This window comes from Mirounga angustirostris, unplaced genomic scaffold (assembly GCF_029215605.1).
Source record: "Mirounga angustirostris isolate CCGP_5_RB_7025 unplaced genomic scaffold, mMirAng1.0.hap1 SCAF_7, whole genome shotgun sequence".
NCBI lineage: Eukaryota > Metazoa > Chordata > Mammalia > Carnivora > Phocidae > Mirounga > Mirounga angustirostris.
In genome coordinates, this window is record NW_026991715.1 from 126,194,023 (window position 1) to 126,211,407 (window position 17,385).

The window sequence follows — 17,385 nt, forward strand, 5'->3', positions numbered from 1 at the left end:
GCGGAGTTAAGTAACCCCACCAAGGTGATATTAACTGTGGGGCGGCAGAGCCAGGAGGCAAAGCTGGGGCTGCCCTGTCTGAGCATGCCAAAAGCCCACGCCCTGAGGTGCAGGCGTAGACACAAGAGGTAGATGTTTGGAGGCTGGTCAGGTAGCGGAGGGCGCTGTACCTGCAAAGGAATGACACGGCACTGCTGGGTGTCCAGGGAACGAGGCTGAGGCTGGAGACCAAAACCCAGTGCACAAAGGTAACGTCCCCAGGTCAGTATACGAGTTGTCTGTGAGATGGGGGAAGGACTTCAGAAGAAGATGCAACCGTGCAAAAGAGACAAGGTCACACAACCAAATAAGTGGCAGGGTGGGGATTCAACCCTACGTCTGACTCCAAATGATTCCCTTTCGACCACAGGCTGCTCTAACATTCTACGCTCTCCCCTGTCCTGAGTTCTTGATGTTCTACAAGGTTAGGGAAGGTTGAGAATTACACCTGACTTGCTATCAGGGCGAGGGAGGGAGGGCAGGCAGGAAGAGGGAGTAAAACAAAGATGCTGAGAGCTATCAAGTGGGCTTCCAGAGGGAATCAACAACGGCCGAGACAACGCATGGCCTCAGCTGGCAGCCAAGTGCCCAGGGCTCCCTCAGTCTGGCCAGAGGACACTGACTGCAGGGCCCCTGGCTGGAGAGCTGAAGCCTGAGACTGGCCGCTGTCCAAGCAGATGGAGCAGAAGTCTGTCCTCTAGCTCCAGTGGCTGGCATCCAGGCTGGTGATATGCTTAATCTAATTTTACTTGCCATGTTGAATTCTCAAAACATCAACCATCTGTTTCCTGGATTCCTAACTACTCTGCTGTCTGGTCTGTTTGCCCGAGCGGATGCGAGAGTCCAGAGCAGGTCTTTCCTCCACTCGCCTCTTCTAAGCCCCCCAAGGCTGCACACCAGCCCCGGGCAGTAAAGGAAACAATTATTCAAGCCCACAGTGGCCACTCTTCAACTGCATGAAGGCAGTTAAACATACTTCAGAGCCACAAACGGGGCGCAAACTGGCCAGATTCACAAAGCTGCTGGTCGTCATCCTTGGCCACTGTCATTTCCACTTCTCCCTCACGTGCAACCCCAGCTGTCCACGTCTGTCACCTCACCGCTGCCCATGCCTCAAATCCTCTGGGGAGAGCAGCTTAGGGAAGAGTTTTCTATGCATGAGATCTTCGCAAGTCTAGGTTACTCATCTTACTTGGCTTATTTATTTCCTGGACTATCACCTACACTCAGATTCAAGTTAAAATTCCAAATCTTAATCATAAACAAAACTCTTAAAACTGCTCCTCTCCTTAAACATGGATCAACAAATGATACTTGAAGAACAAGCGGGCACTGGTGCTCACACTTACGGTTTTTTACTGTTTAAGGGTGGGGGCTCACGTTATGTTTGCTTGTGCTAGCTTGTTTGAAGTATTAACAACCTATGCTTCCTTTCTGGGAAACCGCAAACGTTCTGCCATGCTGGGATGAGTTTTCCTTCCTCTGCCCACAAATCATAAGAACACTAGACCATATGAACTTGGTATTTTTGGTTTTTGTTTTGGCTAAGTGGGCAAAACTTAAAAAAGCAAAACACAGCAAAACAAAAACAGGGTCCTCAACGACCCTTCAGTCCAACCCTCTGTTTCCGTAAGAGACTTGCTCAACCCTGAAATGTGGGAACAGCAGTGGAGAAACCATGGAAATTGCGATTTAGAGAACAAGGTATAATATACACGCTCTACATGAGATCTGAGAGCCAGGCTTTTGTCTGTTATGGGCACTGCTGTATTCTTACTCCCTAGAATGTGCAATAAATACTTGTTGAATGAATAAATGAAAGGAAGCTATAGGGCAAAGAAAAGATGCCTCCAAGGGCCCCATAAATATGGCTCTTACCGAGCTGAGCTTTGGGAGCTGTGGGCTAAGATTCATTGGTGAGTCATGAATCAATTTGGTTTGAGCAGCACTGTTTGGAAAGAATGGAATGGAACAGAATAGGAAATTATCTTAGTAAGGGGAAATATAGTTTTGTGAAATTACTGTTTCCGGCACACACCCAGGATTACAACGTAAAATACATTTATTACTGGCTTAAAGAAAAAAATTGGAGGAAAAATGTTTGCCTGGGGACATTAAAAAGCAGATTCCCAGGCTCAAGACATGACTTCTTGAATCAGAATCTCAGGAATTTTGCACTTTGAGCAAGTTCCTTCAGGGATATCAGCAGACATTAAACTTCAGAGTCTCCACTCTGAGAACCATTGCAAGGTCTGGGAATGTCAAGTAGTTTAACAGCCATGGAAAAGCTGATCAACAAATTAGTTCGACAGTGTTTTCATGGCCCTCTTGTTTGTGGGGGGTGGGGGATGGGGAGAAAAGGGACCAAGACAGGCATTTAATGACCACAACAAATAAAATACAGTTGTCCTCTTTGTGCCTATTATTAACCTCACGACTAGGCCACTTACTGCCAACTCCTTCCATATACTCACCCCGAGGGCCACAAAGACCTGTCCTCATACGGGTTTGCCACACAGTTTTTAACTTCCAAAATAAAACGATGACAAGGATTTAGTCACCAGACAGATGTGTGTGTCTGGCATGGGGCCTGCAGGGAGACTGCTGAGTGAAGAACCAGGAAAAACTCACAGCCCAGGGCCTCTGTCATCAGATCGCTACATAAAGCAGGTGTGGCCTCTTCTACCCTAATCCTGGCAGAGCTCTTAGCCACCTGTCTTGACAACTGCAGACAAACTCCCTGGAACGATGATCCAGATACACTGGAAGCCCAGGCTCCTGGAGGCCCACTGGGAATCCTCTAGCCCAGCTGTCCCTCCTCCTGCATCAGTGAATCTACTTCCCCACACCCCACACCAATTAACCAATCCATGTTGTGTGTAATATCACGCACATACGATGTATACAATTAGTATCCTTCTCTGCCTCTCTTTTAGGTAGTAACAAACATAAAAACTTTTTTTTTCCCTCTTCTCACTTCAGACATATGTATTTGAGGGCAATTTTAATCTAGACTCACTGACTGGACCATTTCCAGATCTTTCTTTCTGCAGAGCCTCCACTTGTGCTGAGAGGAGGAAGACTGTCCACGTCCACTGGGAATCACCTGGAAGTCCTTCTGTACCTGGGAAGGTGCACCTGCCTCAATTTGGCACAAGGGGTCCCCTCCTCTGGCCTCCTAGAGCACTCACTACCTGAACTGCTCATCAGATGCTAGTGTTTTAGCCGCCATCTTCTGCTGTGAGCTCCTCTTAGTGTGTATTATCTCTTCTCAACTTGACTAGCAATTTCCTACAAGCCAGGAACCATACCTTCATCTTCTGTAGTGCCTTGCTTAAAAAATGACTTTTTATTTATACAGCTCTCTCTGGGTATGACTGTGGAAGGACACACAGGAATCACGCTCAACGTTTAAAAGTAATCGGCACTGGACAAATTAATCAAAATCTGCTCATCTTAGCAGAAAGCGTCTTTCACCACATTTGGTTGGTCAAGCACCAAATTGCTAGGGCTGCACTCGAGACACTAAAAATAACATTAACATTAAATTTTGAGAAAAAAAAATTCTACACTAACAAGGTCCGGCTAACAGGATTAAGGACAAAAGAAAAAGTGAAGTGACTTCAAAACGAGTGTCAGAAATTTTGACCAAATTAACTGGGGTTACTTATCACATGTTACGTGCACGCAGCATGCTAAGTTTTATGTGCACTCTTTCACTTAATCTTCACACCAACCTATGAAGTGAGTATTATTATTCCATTTCACAAAGAAACAAAGGCACAGAGAGCTCAAATAACTTCCCAAGGTTGGTAAACAGCAGAATTAGGATGTAAAGTCAGACCTGTCTGACTTCACAAACCCTTATTGCCTTTCTAATTAATTCACCCCTTCTTGATGTAGATTTCTAGACCATAATCTGTAGGTTCTCTTTCCTAATGAAAGTCAAAACCCCAAAACAACAGATTTTTTTTTTTTTTTAAGCAAAGCAACCAACCAACCCTTCTTCAAAGAAAGTCAGATGGGAGCACACTTATCACTACTCCCACACCTCTTAATAAATCTCTAAACTTCTAGGCCTGACCCCCCCCCCACAGTTTAATCCCAACACATCAGCGTGTCCTTTTGTTTTTTTTTAATATTTTATTTATTCATTTGAGACACAGAGATAGAAAGAGAGCATGAGCATAGGGAGAAGCATAGGGAGAGGGAGAAGCATAGGGAGAGGGAGAAGCAGGCTCCCCTCCGAGCCAGGAGCCCGATATGGGGCTCGATCCCAGGACGCTGGGATCAAGACCCGAGCCGAAGGCAGATGCTTAACCATCTGAGCCACCCACGCGCCCCTCGGTGTGTCCTTTTAAAAGGTCACATCACAAGTCTGTTCAACACCACCTCTAGCCCTATCTCCCACTACTCTCCCCTTTGCTCATTCCACATATGGCTTCCTTCTTCCTTAAACAAACATGACATGCTTCTGCCCTAGGGTTTTTGCACTGACTTTGTCCTCTGCTTGGAGCCCTCTTCTTCAAGATATTTGCATGGCACATTCCTCACACTTCCTTCATGCCTTTGCTTAAAAAGCTCGCGTCTAAGTGAGGCCTTCCCTCAATACCCTATTTAAAGTTGCAACCCATCTTCCCACCCCAGGACTTCAGTCCCTCATGCCTTGTTCTATATATGATTTTGGCCACAACATTTATCACCTTCTAACATACTACATTTATTATGTAGTTGTTTATGTTCATTGCATCTACTCTCTCCAACAGAAATTTTACCAGGGCAGGAATGTTTATTACGTTCATTGCATCTACTCTCTCCAACAGAAATTTTACGAGGGCAGGAATGTTTAGGTTTTGTTTGCTGCCTTATCCCCAACACCTAAAACAATGCCCCCCACATAGCATGTGCTCAGCAAATATTTGCGGGATTGTTTTAAATGACTTACTGGCAAGAAAAACTGATAACCCAAGTCACTGCACTGTGTTTACCCTATGGCTTTTTGTACCCTTGGGGTTCTGCTCCACTCTGGGAGGCACTCATTGACCTGTTTGAGAAGCCTGGGGATGGGGAGCTATCAAAGAGGGAAATGATACGGTGAGTTCTACATTTCAGTCAGTCCGCTCTAGCTCTGGGGGGTGGATCTGTGGAGGATAAGACTGGAATTATGAGTCCATTCCAATATTCAGGCAAGAGATAGTGAGAGTTTGAAAAACACCTAGGAGACAAAAGGGAAAGATTCAATGATTGGTTGGATGCTGGAGGATGGTGGGAAGGGACTGACTGACTGAACAGATAATGCTGCCAGTAATGGAGACAGAGCATACCAGAAAAATCCCACTTGGGAGGTCCCTGGGGATATAAGTCCCTACACTCAGTTTAACATTCACTTTATTAGTCCTTTGACAAATAACTAAAGCAATTATGGCAACAAACTCAATCAAGGTTATAGATCAGCAGAATATAAACAACAACAACAAAAAAATCCTACAAGATTATTGCTTATGTCCCCATTTATCAGTGGCACTGAACTGGCCTTTGTACATGCAGATTCCCTTCAAAGGAAAGAGGCAGGAATGTCTTCTGGGTTAAAATTTCACATGGGTTAAAAGTCAATTGTGCACCTGAAAATATATACCTACCAAGATTCCTGTAGATTTCAGTGACCAGTTGTCCCATTTCTTTGAAAAACGACTTCAGAAGTAGGCAATTTTAAAAGCGTGCCATCCTAAAGATCGCTAAACAAAGATTACCAATAAAATACTTCAATCCGCCTCTTATGTGACCGACAGTTTTACCCTCATACCTTACCTGGAAAGTTGTCTCGATTTAGCTTAGGTCTGCGGACTATCACAAAGTCCTTGTCATTCCCCTTGCTTTTCAGCCGTTTTCGGGGAGGGCTCTGAGGGTGGGCCAGGTTTGAGAGCAGTTCCTGGGGTATATTCTCACTGTCCACCTCCTCCTTCTCCAGGGCAGAGACCCCCATGCCCGACAGCAGTTCAGATGTCTTGCTAGAATCCCATCCCCACGTGAAGCTGGTGGTAACGTTGCTACTCTGGTCGGGAATCTCCTGGAGGTGTTTCCTGCAGAAATGCACAACAGCCCCTGCTTCTTTCAAAAACACACCCGTGAATAATTCAAAGATAGGCCTAAATGAAACTGCAAGTTATGCAATGCAGAGAACTTTCACAGCGTCTCATAGAATTGCTTTTAAATGCCGGCGGCAAGTTTCTAAGAAGGAAAGAGAAAATAACAGAAAACCAAAAGGGCTTTTTGATTTACGATCACGGAGAAGGCCTCAAGAATGTCTTAAAGTGGAGGGAACAGACAAGCGGGAGAGCACAACGATGGAAAACAGTAGCAGGAAAGCTCAATAAGGGAAGGCAAATAAAACCGCACGCTTATCACCGCGCTAAAGTATCCAGCCATCCACTCTTTCCCAAAGGAGCTAAGCAAGTATTCACTTTACAGCATTTGTAACAATATTAGCAAGTAGCAATATTCGCGGCCTAAAAAAACTGAGACCGTTCATTCACTCTCTGCCCCCTTTTGCAATCGGGTTACCTGTGCATGGCGTCCACGGGTTCTGGAGTTTTAAATGCGTACATTAACTGCAGAACTGCCCGCCTCCGGGATTCCCGCTTTGGCGCGCGCGGCGGCTCACGGCCTGCAGCTCCGACCCCCAGCAGCAAGACCCGCGAACTCTAGCAACGTTCCATCCTCGCCGCGCGCGCAGGGCTCTTCTACTCGCTCTCCTCCGCCGCTGCCGTCTGCGGCCCCGCGGCCTGCTGGGAACTGTAGTTTCTGCTGTGCCTCGTAGTCCGGCCGGCTCTCCGATGCTTCCTCCCTTACTACTTCACCCGCCTTCGAGATACCCAGAACTCCCCGCGGCTGCGAGGCTGGGCTACCCACGGGGTAGGCGGGGAAGCGGAAGTGGGCGGTGCTCGGCTGGCTGGGAAATGTCAGCCGCTTGACTGGGGACGGGTTTTCCTTACCCCAGAGCCTGCAGGCCTTTCAGTGATCGTCACCGCCGTCGCCTCGGACCGTAGGTCCCGGATTTGGACGGCTGTGGCGGACGCGGAGTTTCCCGGTCCTTCCAGGTGCTGTCTGGCAAGATCGGACGGTGAGCCTGATGGGGAGAGCCTGAGGCACTTTGGGGTCTGGGGTCTGAGGCCGAGCGCAGGCGGAGATCGAGAGGACGTCGGAGACCCCGAGCGGCCGCCACCGCGGGCCTACGTCCCGGCCACTGATAGGCGGTAGCCAGGTCCGCCGGCCAGGTGAGAGGTTGGGGGCCGCGGGCGTCACACTTGCTCTCCCTTCCGCCGGGAAGCTGCTTCCTCCATCGGGGGGAGAGTGACCCTTGGCACTGGGTCTGTGCACAGGATCCTTTCCTCAACAGTAAAATAGGCACTACGGCTTCGAGGCTTATCTCGAGAACGCGCTTGGCCGTGAGGGTCAAGTCAGATAACGCTCGTGAAGGCGTTTTGTAAACTAAAGCGCAGTTCGAACGAGAGGCGGTGGTTTAATTTTAGGGGAGCAGGAGAACACCGTGGTTCCTGTGTGCGGTGGGAAAGCTGCGCATCCCCTTGCAGCCTTGACGAGTTTCAGAAATGCCAGCACGGGAACAAATAAGGTGACTATATGTTTGCAAAGGGCTTTTTAGCGCAACGCTAGGGGCCACCAACGGAGCCATTCGGTTGCTCGTGTTCAACGGGCCACGTCTGGTTGCGTCGCCGTGTAAAACCGAGCTGCTTTCAGCCTATCTCCGCCAAGAAGAGTTTGAAGGCGGTTAGAGGAGGGAGTGTGCCATATTCTAAGGTAGGATGACCATGCGAAATCCATTGTGCACACTACACCATGACTGTGACCCCTGGAAAACAGTGGAAGAGAGAAGGGAAATAAATTCCAACCCTCATAAAAATGCAGAGGATTTATGAAGTTCAGAAGTAAGCAGACAAAAATATTAGAGTATTACTTCAGTATGCAGTATGACATACCTTAAAAAATAGTATGACATACCATTAAAAAACCGATTCGCTTTATGCTGGAATTAAACCTCTCTTGCCCGGGTATGTGCTGGTTTCAGGCTTGGTGCCTAGCCTGAAAAGTGACCACTTCTTGATTAAGGTATTCACGAATCTTTAGTTTTTTTCTTGAACATAAGTGAAATTGGTGTAAAGAAGGGATATGCTCATAACAAGTTGATTTAAACTAGGTGAAAATACTAGGCTGAATGTTCACAATTCATTAAACTGATATTATGGAAAATACTGTTAAATGCAAGTTACCTTTATGTTACTTTGGCTAAGGAGAAAGCAGTTGCCTTCCTTTGAAATCTACATCCTTTTCCTTAAAATTGCAACTCATTAGAGAACATAATTTTGTCTTTAAAAAAAGTTATAGTCTCTTTCAAGAAAGTAAAACAGAGGGAGTGTATACACTAATGGAGGAGAAAGAAACAAGGAAAAAATATTTTAAATGCCGTGATGAGCATAAACAAAGTTTTGAGATACAAAGTAGATCTTATAGATAGGAAGGCCTAATGGGATGATTTTAAATTTAAAGATGAGAAATATCCTGGTAGTAGGATTTAGTAAGTAGTTTCCTAGGAGCCAGGGAACATTTCTAGTTCTTAGAATACTTGAAATAGCGGAATTGGTGGACAGGAGGCCCTCTATAGAACTTCAAAGAAAGCCTGTCAGCTTTGAAAATCAGTCTTCAAATTCTAGAATAGGTATTTTACTAACAGTTTGCCCTGGTAACAAAAATACTTTAGCTTGCTGAAATAATCAGTTTTTTTTCTTCATTATTCTAATCACAGGTGTTCGTTCTCTTTATATAGTAAATAAAAGTTTAAATTGGTACATGGGAGTCTGTTTGATATAAGGAATTGTGTCTATTGAAGAGATGAGATTATCAGCTACATAGATATTGCAGTCTGGTTTCTTCAAGAATTACACTGTGATTGCTACTGATATGGATTATTTTTTTTTCCTGGTTAATTTTATTTATTTAATCTTGCTCAGCACACCCATGTCCCATTTGAGTGAGAGGTGTAACTAAATTTCTAAAACTAGAATTACTAGATCAGTACCTAGGACAGATGAATTACAATTTTTTTTTTTAATCTCTGCAAATGACATTAGAGTGAGTAATTTTTAGTACTCTTTAGAAGCTTGAGGTAGAATACAAAGTGACTTTGTAAATTGGGAAAGTGTTTATTGTAAGAGACAAGATGGTCAATATTGTGAGGGCACAGGAGGGGCAAAAAAAGACTGGAAACTACATTTCACTGTAAGCTATGTGTATATTCAGTAGTATATTAGCGTTCTTTTTGAAAATCACATATGACAAAAGCGATTGTATTTAAATAGAAGAGTGATGTGCTTTTTTTCTTAGTTCCATCAAAGCATGAAATAAATCTTAAAGATTTCTTTAGATTTTTTTAATGTTATTTAGCTTGGGGGAACAAAAGACCAAGAACGATTATATAGCAAGAAGTTTCTACCTGCCAATCAAATTTCAGAAGGATCCTTTCCCTCCATTATTTTTAAAGTAGATCTTTAGATCTCTGTAGTTTAATGCTGTCTGTGATGGACAGATTGGAGCAAGAACAGAAGGGTTCTTTCCCTATTCTAATTTGCTCTATGTTTGCTTTTCTACCTTTCCCACGTAAATTAGAGTCATATATTACCCTTAAGTAATATAGTAGTCTTACCTGGAAGGTGAAAAGACTTTGCTAAATTCTGTATTAAACATGACTTTTCTAGCATTCTATCTTGATATATCTAAAGGAATAATTAATAGAATGTTTCTAATTTGTTCACTGTAAAAACCAAACAAAAGAAATTATTTAAACAATTTAAATAGCATTAAGAAAGTATGTCTGGATTTGAAAAAAGACTGTGTAGTATCCCAATTATAGTTAGGATGAATAGGTTTGAATCCCAGCTGTGTGGGAATGTGGACGAACTTCTGGCTCTCTCTGTACCTTTTTCTCCTCTATTAAACAAGGATACTAATAGTCCTTTCTTACTGGTTTGTGTGGTCTAATCTGATAAAGTATGTTAAGTGCTAGCATAATGCTTGGAATCTAGTAAACTCATACTAAATGTTAGCTATTCTTTTTTTAAAAATTATTTTATTAAGAAGGATTCTAAGGATTATTCTTTAATTACCAAAATAAGTCTTATAATCTCTTTACGTGAAATCTTTAAGAATCCATTACAATTCCAGTTGTTTTCTTCTTACTTGCTTACATGGTTGCTCCCTTTTCTCTCTCATGTCTTACCAAAGGTTAAGTACTTTGTACATGTCTGTCTTCAGAAGGGCTTGTCACACTTTGGAATTCAGTTTACCTGGTTGGTTTAGCAACTCAGCTCATTTTTTGAAAATGACTTCAAAAGATATTACAGCTATTTTGTACTTTTAGAGTAGGAGCCACACTGTCTTGGGGAATTCTGTGTATATCCTAAGCTGAATCCTCCCTATACCTGGAATCTTTAAACAGGGAATAATGGTGGTTATATTTGGGAGATTTAACTTTTTATTGGTAGTAGAGAATTGTTGACTTCCACAACACTCACGTGTAGTTCTGATACTTTCAATTTTTCATTATTAAGATCTTGAGTTGTCTCCTAGTTTTTATTATTTCACATATCTGAATAAAGATACGTACTTAAGTTAGCATAGCCCAAGTCTGATGCATCATTAGGTTCTGGCTAGAAATTTTTCATTCAGCTTCAGAATCTTAGGTTTGGACAAAATTTTTGTCTTTGTTCTCTTCAGTTGCTACCACAAATCTTTCCTTTCATCCTTCCTTCTTGTCTTTTCCTTCTCTTTCTCTTTCTTTTTGAAGATATTTGGCGGATGCTTCAAGTTCCAAAATTATCTTAACCTGTAAGTTTTCCACTTAAAGTGTGTTTAGCCTAAAAAACCCACTATAAACCATAAAGTACTTGGGAAACAGTACCCCAAGTCAGTAACATTAACAAGCTAATTATGAAAGGCATTTGAAAGACATTGTATGGTATCTTAATAATTGGTATGGGACTAAATTGGATTTTAAGTGTTTAAAGACTTTCAGAACTGGTATTTTGAAAGGTAGACTATGTCTGGATATCAAGCACTAAAATTAGAATGAATGAACTGGCATTTTGATTTTGAGTAAAATCTACTTTTGCTGCTGTGGTGTTAATGCCAACCTATGATAGCTTTGAATTTCTCTTTCAATTTCTAATCACACGGAACTGAATTTTGATTTGCCTCCAAATTTTTGCATGTTCTTCTTTCATTTTTGCCAGTTAGCCTAAACACATTATTTTAATATTTGAGGAATATTGCTAGAAGTACCACTTTTGTGGTCAGAGGCATATTTCCTCTTTTGCCCTTGAGTATATTTTTGCACAGCTGTACATGGTTGCAGGTCAGCAAATGATCCATTTTAATCCACCTCCATTTTGATCATGTGCCTAGAAGAATGGCATTGTCTTTCTATATGATACTGGTGTCTATAGAAGGTATCTAATACACCTTCTTGACATGGCTCTGAGATGTGTTCTCCCACTTTTCAACAGAGTGTTGAAGAGGTGTTTGGGCTACCTTGTAGACCTAGAGAGGTAATCCCAATTTGTCGAGAGAGGCAAAGGGAGCAATTTCTTGGAGCAAAGATCATTTTTTGTTTTATAAGAATCCGGGTGGGCCCAGGCTGTGGTAACTACAGAGAATGAGAAGCAAAAAGCATTTGGTATCCATTCATATTTTGGGGGGATGGTAGGAGAGGAAGCTATTAGTGTAAAGCTTTGCTTTGAGACTACTGAAGCAACTAGTTATCTTCTAGAAGCACATGATGTGAAGGAGGTGGAGATGAGCAACTAGCATTTTTTGAGGACCTACTCTGTTTCTAGAACTCCTAGTTGGTGTTTCACTTTTGTATCTCATTTGATCTTCACAGCAACCTGTGTGAGGTGATTATTTATCCTCCCTTAACCTTTTAAATTGCATAAAATTACACAATTAAATAAAGTTGAGATTTGGAGCCCGGATTTACCACAGTATAACAAAACATTTGTATTTTAAAATAGTTGTAACTTTAGGCACTTAACACTGCAGCAGAATTTCTCATTTCCTATTTGCCATGTGCTTTACTTTCATATTACTGCATTGATTTTTAAATAATTTTGAAATTACAAAATAATAAATGTTCATTATTTAAAATGAAAAACACACAAAAGCACAAAGAAGAAAATAGAAATCATCTCTTTACCATTTTATGACAACCACTGTTAGCATTTTGGTGTGTATTTGTCCCATGTGTTTCTTATGTGTACTCCCTTAGACCCCACCCCTGTCCCTTTTGACATCTCTAAAGTGTCCCTGTGGATCTCACCTTTCCTGTAGACTGGGAGAATCTGGTGTCCTCCTTGAATCACTGCCTGCAATTTAGTTTTGCTGTTATGTAGTCCTTGACTTAGGTGCAGGGGACTTGCTGCAGATCCCTGCTCCCGTGAGTCATGGACAGGTTAACAGGATTAGTGATTTATGAAACCCTTGGCTGCTTTTTTCAAAAAGGCAATGGGCAGCGATGTGACTGGAGGACATTTTTAAGACTTCCTGGACTATTTAGTACAAACATTTAAGTTGTTTCTATGTTTTCATGTTTAAATAATGCTGCCATGAAACATTATAGGTAAATCTTTGTTCACATTTTGGGTTTTCTTTAAGTTATTTGGAGAGGAATTTCTAGGACAAGAGATATGTACTTATTTTAAGGTCTTTGGTATATATTGCCACATTGCTGTACTCCCTGGTGGTAAGTTCTTTTCAGTAAGCCAAACCTGAGTTGTCTAATCTTTATTTTTTTAGATTTTAATTAACAGTGATTTTATGAATTTAAGATATAAGTAACTAGATCAGATGGAGGAGAAGGTGCACCTAGCTTTGAACACAAAATTTTTCAGTTGAAAGAACCAAAACAAGCTATAGGATATAGGAGTTCATAAAGAACCTTGGAAAGTGCTGTCATTCTGGACTGTAAAAAAATAATTCCTCACTTGAATTTAGGTACAAGGTCAAAGATATAGACTTTAAAACTATTATTTTCTCATCTCAGATTAGGGAAACCCCAATTTTCTTCTCCAATTTAGTGGGACCCCTAGGCCTAACCTTGTGTCATAACAAGACAACAGTTCAGCTTGAACAGAAATAGATGGTGTGTTAAACAGAATAATAGACCCCCAAGGGTATCTATGCCTTCATCAAGTGAGGAATTATTTTTTTTACAGCTTTGGTTACTAATATGACTAGATTATCCAGATTTTCCCAATGAGATCAGATGAGCCCTTAAAAGCAGAGTTTCCTCCCAGCTGAGGGTGGAAGAGAAAGTCTGAGATTTTGAGCCTGAGAAGGATTTGAAAAGCCATTGCTAACTCTGAGGTACACAGGGCCACATGCAAAGACTGGGAAGAGGCCTCTGGAGCTAAGGGCAAATGCTAGCTGACAGCCTGCCAGGAAATGGGGATCTCAGTCCTATAAACATAACAAACTGAATTTTGCCAATAGCCTGAATGAACTTAGAAGTACATTCTTCCCGAGAGTCTCCAGAGAGGAACACAAACCTGCTGACACCTTGATTTCCATCTTGAGAATTTAGTTGAACCAAGTTGTGCCTGGACACCTGACCCACAGAAACTATCATATAAGGGTGTCGTTTTAAGCCTCTAAGTTTATAGGAATTGTTTTTAGCAGGAATAGGTGACTAATACACTGAGAATGGGAAGAGATGTAAGCAAATCATTTCTTTGTTACTAGAATAAAGGATCCATAATTCTGTTTATTCATCTACAAGATTTTAAAGTGCTATGAATCAGACTGAAAAATTGACAACCGTTATAAAAAAATATTAGTAGCTAGTAGCAAATTTATAACTGATTTTGTTGTTTGCTTATGCCCATAATCTTCCTACCTGTTATTAATGTCTTTATGTATTTCCTTTTTGTCTTAGTTTTTTATGCATATTATAATAAATGTAAAAATGTGTGAATTGAGGGTTCTTTTCAATTAATATTATGGTAATTTTCTCATGTTATGAAATAATCTTAACAAAACATCATTTCTTACACTTCAATAATATTCCATCATTTGCTTCTGCCATACTTTAGCATTTCCTTGGTAATCTCTGATATTCAGTCTTTTTTCTATGATTACCATATTCCTTGGACTGGACAATTTCAGGAAAATAAACATCTAGGTCAAACTGTGAAGGGGTTTACAAATAATCCCTGTCTTTACATTTACTTTACAAAAAACTGTCTTACATTTAAATTCACATTGAATTACGTTTTTTTAAAGCTGGATCTTGAAGGAGGTAATGGTTTTCATCAGCACACTCTATATTGAACTATCCACTTAATCTTTTCTTGGCTTACAAATAAGATTTGACTTACTCTTATTGTGATGGTATAGGTTTTTTTCATAGAATATGAAATTTGAAATTTTGAGTAGTAGTAATGACAGTTTTAATAAGTCTTTGTGTTGTAATAAGTATTTGTTATATCAATTTTGGAGACCATAACAGGAATTTTATGTTGTCTTTATAGTCAGCATTAATAAAAATAGTGTATATACTGAAGTATAGAGTAAGTTTTTTATTCATTTATTCATTCAACAAATACTTTTTGAGTATCTACTGTATGCTAGACATTATATTAGAGACTTGGGATGTAGTACTGAATAGTCAAGTCTCTGCTTTCATGAAGTCTGGGGGGTAGAGGTGGGGAGGAAGGGGTTACAGGGAGACAATAAATGTAAATATACATTATATTAGGTGGATAAGTGCTTTGAAGAAAAACATAGCAGGATGTGGTGATAGTGATGAAAGGGGGTCGATTTTAGATATTTAAGAAATATGAAAATACTGGTTGAAATGCACAGAGGAATAGAAAGTACTTCTATAGTGAAGAAATAGTGAAGAAAATAGTTTATTATATGTGATTTTTGTTTGTGGTATTCCATGTAAGGATATTTCTTATATGAATTTAAATTTAGCCTGATAATACCCAAACTTTCTTTATTTGTTTTATTTTTTTATTTGGTTGGAGATGTTGGTGTATTTTATTGATTCTGCCTTATTTTATTCTGCATCACAATCTTGATTCTCTGTTAAGATATTAATTCCTTAGAATATTGTAGTCTATGGACAAACAAAAATGCCTAAAATTGATTTTACAAAAGTGAAAAGAACATATTGCATTCAGTTAGTAAAGGTAAATTATTTTAGGGATGCCTGGGTGGCTCAGTTGGTTAGGTGTCTGCCATCGGCTCAGGTCATGATCCCAGGGTCCTGGAATCGAGTCCCGCATTGGGCTCCCTGCTCAGCGGGGAGCCTGCTTCTCCCTCTGCATGCTGCTCCCCCCGCTTGTGCTCTCTCTCTGACAAACAAATAAATAAAATCTTAAAAAAAAAAAGGTAAATTATTTTATAAGAGTAAAGAGATAACAAACCATTGCTGATGTCTCTATTATCAGCATTTATAATTAAAAATATTCTCAAGTGTATGACTTTATTCAATAATCGTTGATAAATTTTTCTGCATTTAATAGTAAGTTTCTTTAAAGAAAATAAGATTTATATAGCTAATGGAAAGTGATCAGTATGCAGTTGACCCTTGAACAATGCAGGAATTAGAGGTGCCAATCCCCTGTCCACTCGAAAATCTGTGTATAACTTTTGACTCCCTGGAAACTTAACTATTAATAGCCTGCAGTTGACCAGAAGCCTTACCATAACATAAACAGCTGGTTAATAGTGTGTGTGTGTGTGTGTGTGTGTTTTACTGGATGAACTTGATATTTATTTTGTAGTATGAGTACTTTTTTGTTGAAATATAATTAATATTCAACACTATATTAGTTTCAGGTGTACAACATCATGATTCAACATATACTGTATGTAAACTATATACTCACAATAAAGTAAGCTACGGAAAAGAAAATGTTACTAAGAAAATCATAAAAAAGAAAATAAATTTATAGTACTCTATTTATCAAAAAAATCCGTGTGGAACTGGACCCACACAGTTCAAACTTATGTTGTTCAAGGGTCAACTGTATTTTGTGAAGCAGTAAATAAATAAGAATTTCAAGTTGTTAAATTTGTTAGCCAAGATTATCACAAGAAAATAAAACTGTTTTAAACAAAGGAAATGTTACTTTCAAATGCTCTTTTTCATGCTCTCTCTCCCTCTTTTGGAACATTTTAAGTAATGGGTTATGGATGACTTAGAAAACTTTATTTTAGAAAATACCTCATTTCCTAGGATCTAGTTAGTAGTGTATTTGTATTAAATTTCTATTGGGACTTATAACCTTAAGGAACAAACTCCAAATGACACTATTAAAACTGTTCACATTTAGTATTCTTATACTGTAATATTTTTAGAACTAGTGTAATTTTTATTAAGATAACTTTTTTCCTGAAGATATAATTTATGTGAAATTTTTAAGATCTGCTTTAAAAAATAAGATGTATATTTGAGAATAAGAATTATCCTTTTCCTTTTATTTGTAGTTCAATGTAAAGACTGAAGATTTTCCAAAGAATTTATTAGTAAACGAATATTTAGGAAATTTTCAAGTGGTTATTTCCTTTGTTAATCCTGCTTTTTTTTTTTTTCTTTTCCAGTTTACAGATATGACCCAGACCTGTACATGAGTGACTTTGGTTAGTCAGAGTGAACATTCAATAATGAGCGGTGCAGCTTTGGGACTCGAGATTGTTTTTGTCTTTTTTCTGGCATTATTCCTACTTCATCGATATGGAGATTTCAAGAAACAGCATAGACTTGTGATTGTCGGAACACTGCTAGCTTGGTATCTCTGCTTTCTTATCGTCTTCATACTGCCTCTGGATGTTAGTACGGTAAGAGGTGAAACCGAGTTTTGGAATTCAGAAGGCAATTGTAATCATACAGCATGTTTGAGATATGCTAGTTCTTAAGACAGCTAAATTATATAAGGCTATACTGAATATTTTGTATTTAAGTCTTACTTTAGGAATTTGATCATTAAAAAGCATAGCCAGGAAGGTAATTGGTGGATAGGTTGATATCCTCCAGTATCCCTTAAGTACTTGGTAACCTTTTGGTTTTCATTTTTAAACCTTGTGTTCACTGATTTAGACTATATACAACCGGTGTAAGCATGCTGCTGCAAACTCAAGCCCTCCTGAGAACAGCAACATCACAGGATTATATGCACCTGCTACCCCAGGTCCCAGGTATTTGCTTCCTGTTTGTTGATTTTTATTTATTTTATTTTATTTTATTTTTTTAAAGATTTTATTTATTTATTT

The 17,385-nt window shown here is 40.0% G+C and overlaps 2 protein-coding genes across 4 annotated transcripts in view; one reads left to right on the forward strand and one right to left on the reverse strand.

Annotated features, from left to right (window-relative positions):
* Window positions 1-6,839, reverse strand: part of SKP2 (S-phase kinase associated protein 2) — a 30,661-nt gene extending 23,822 nt beyond the window's left edge. Inside the window, exons 1-2 of the mRNA XM_045862396.3 lie at window positions 6,601-6,839; window positions 5,848-6,119 (exon numbers count right to left, since the gene is read on the reverse strand). Coding sequence (XP_045718352.1) covers window positions 5,848-6,119; window positions 6,601-6,644 — 316 coding nt within the window. The 5' untranslated portion in view covers window positions 6,645-6,839. The remainder of the gene's footprint in view (window positions 1-5,847; window positions 6,120-6,600) is intronic.
* A 119-nt stretch (window positions 6,840-6,958) lies between these two features.
* Window positions 6,959-17,385, forward strand: part of LMBRD2 (LMBR1 domain containing 2) — a 52,711-nt gene continuing 42,284 nt past the window's right edge. For 2 of the 3 annotated variants that reach the window (XM_045862421.3, XM_045862442.3), the window contains exons 1-3: window positions 6,959-7,313; window positions 16,717-16,953; window positions 17,213-17,310. In XM_045862421.3, the coding sequence (XP_045718377.1) occupies window positions 16,780-16,953; window positions 17,213-17,310 (272 nt within the window). In that variant the 5' untranslated portion in view covers window positions 6,959-7,313; window positions 16,717-16,779. The remainder of the gene's footprint in view (window positions 7,314-16,716; window positions 16,954-17,212; window positions 17,311-17,385) is intronic. The other variant, XM_045862431.3, reaches the window with a different exon arrangement.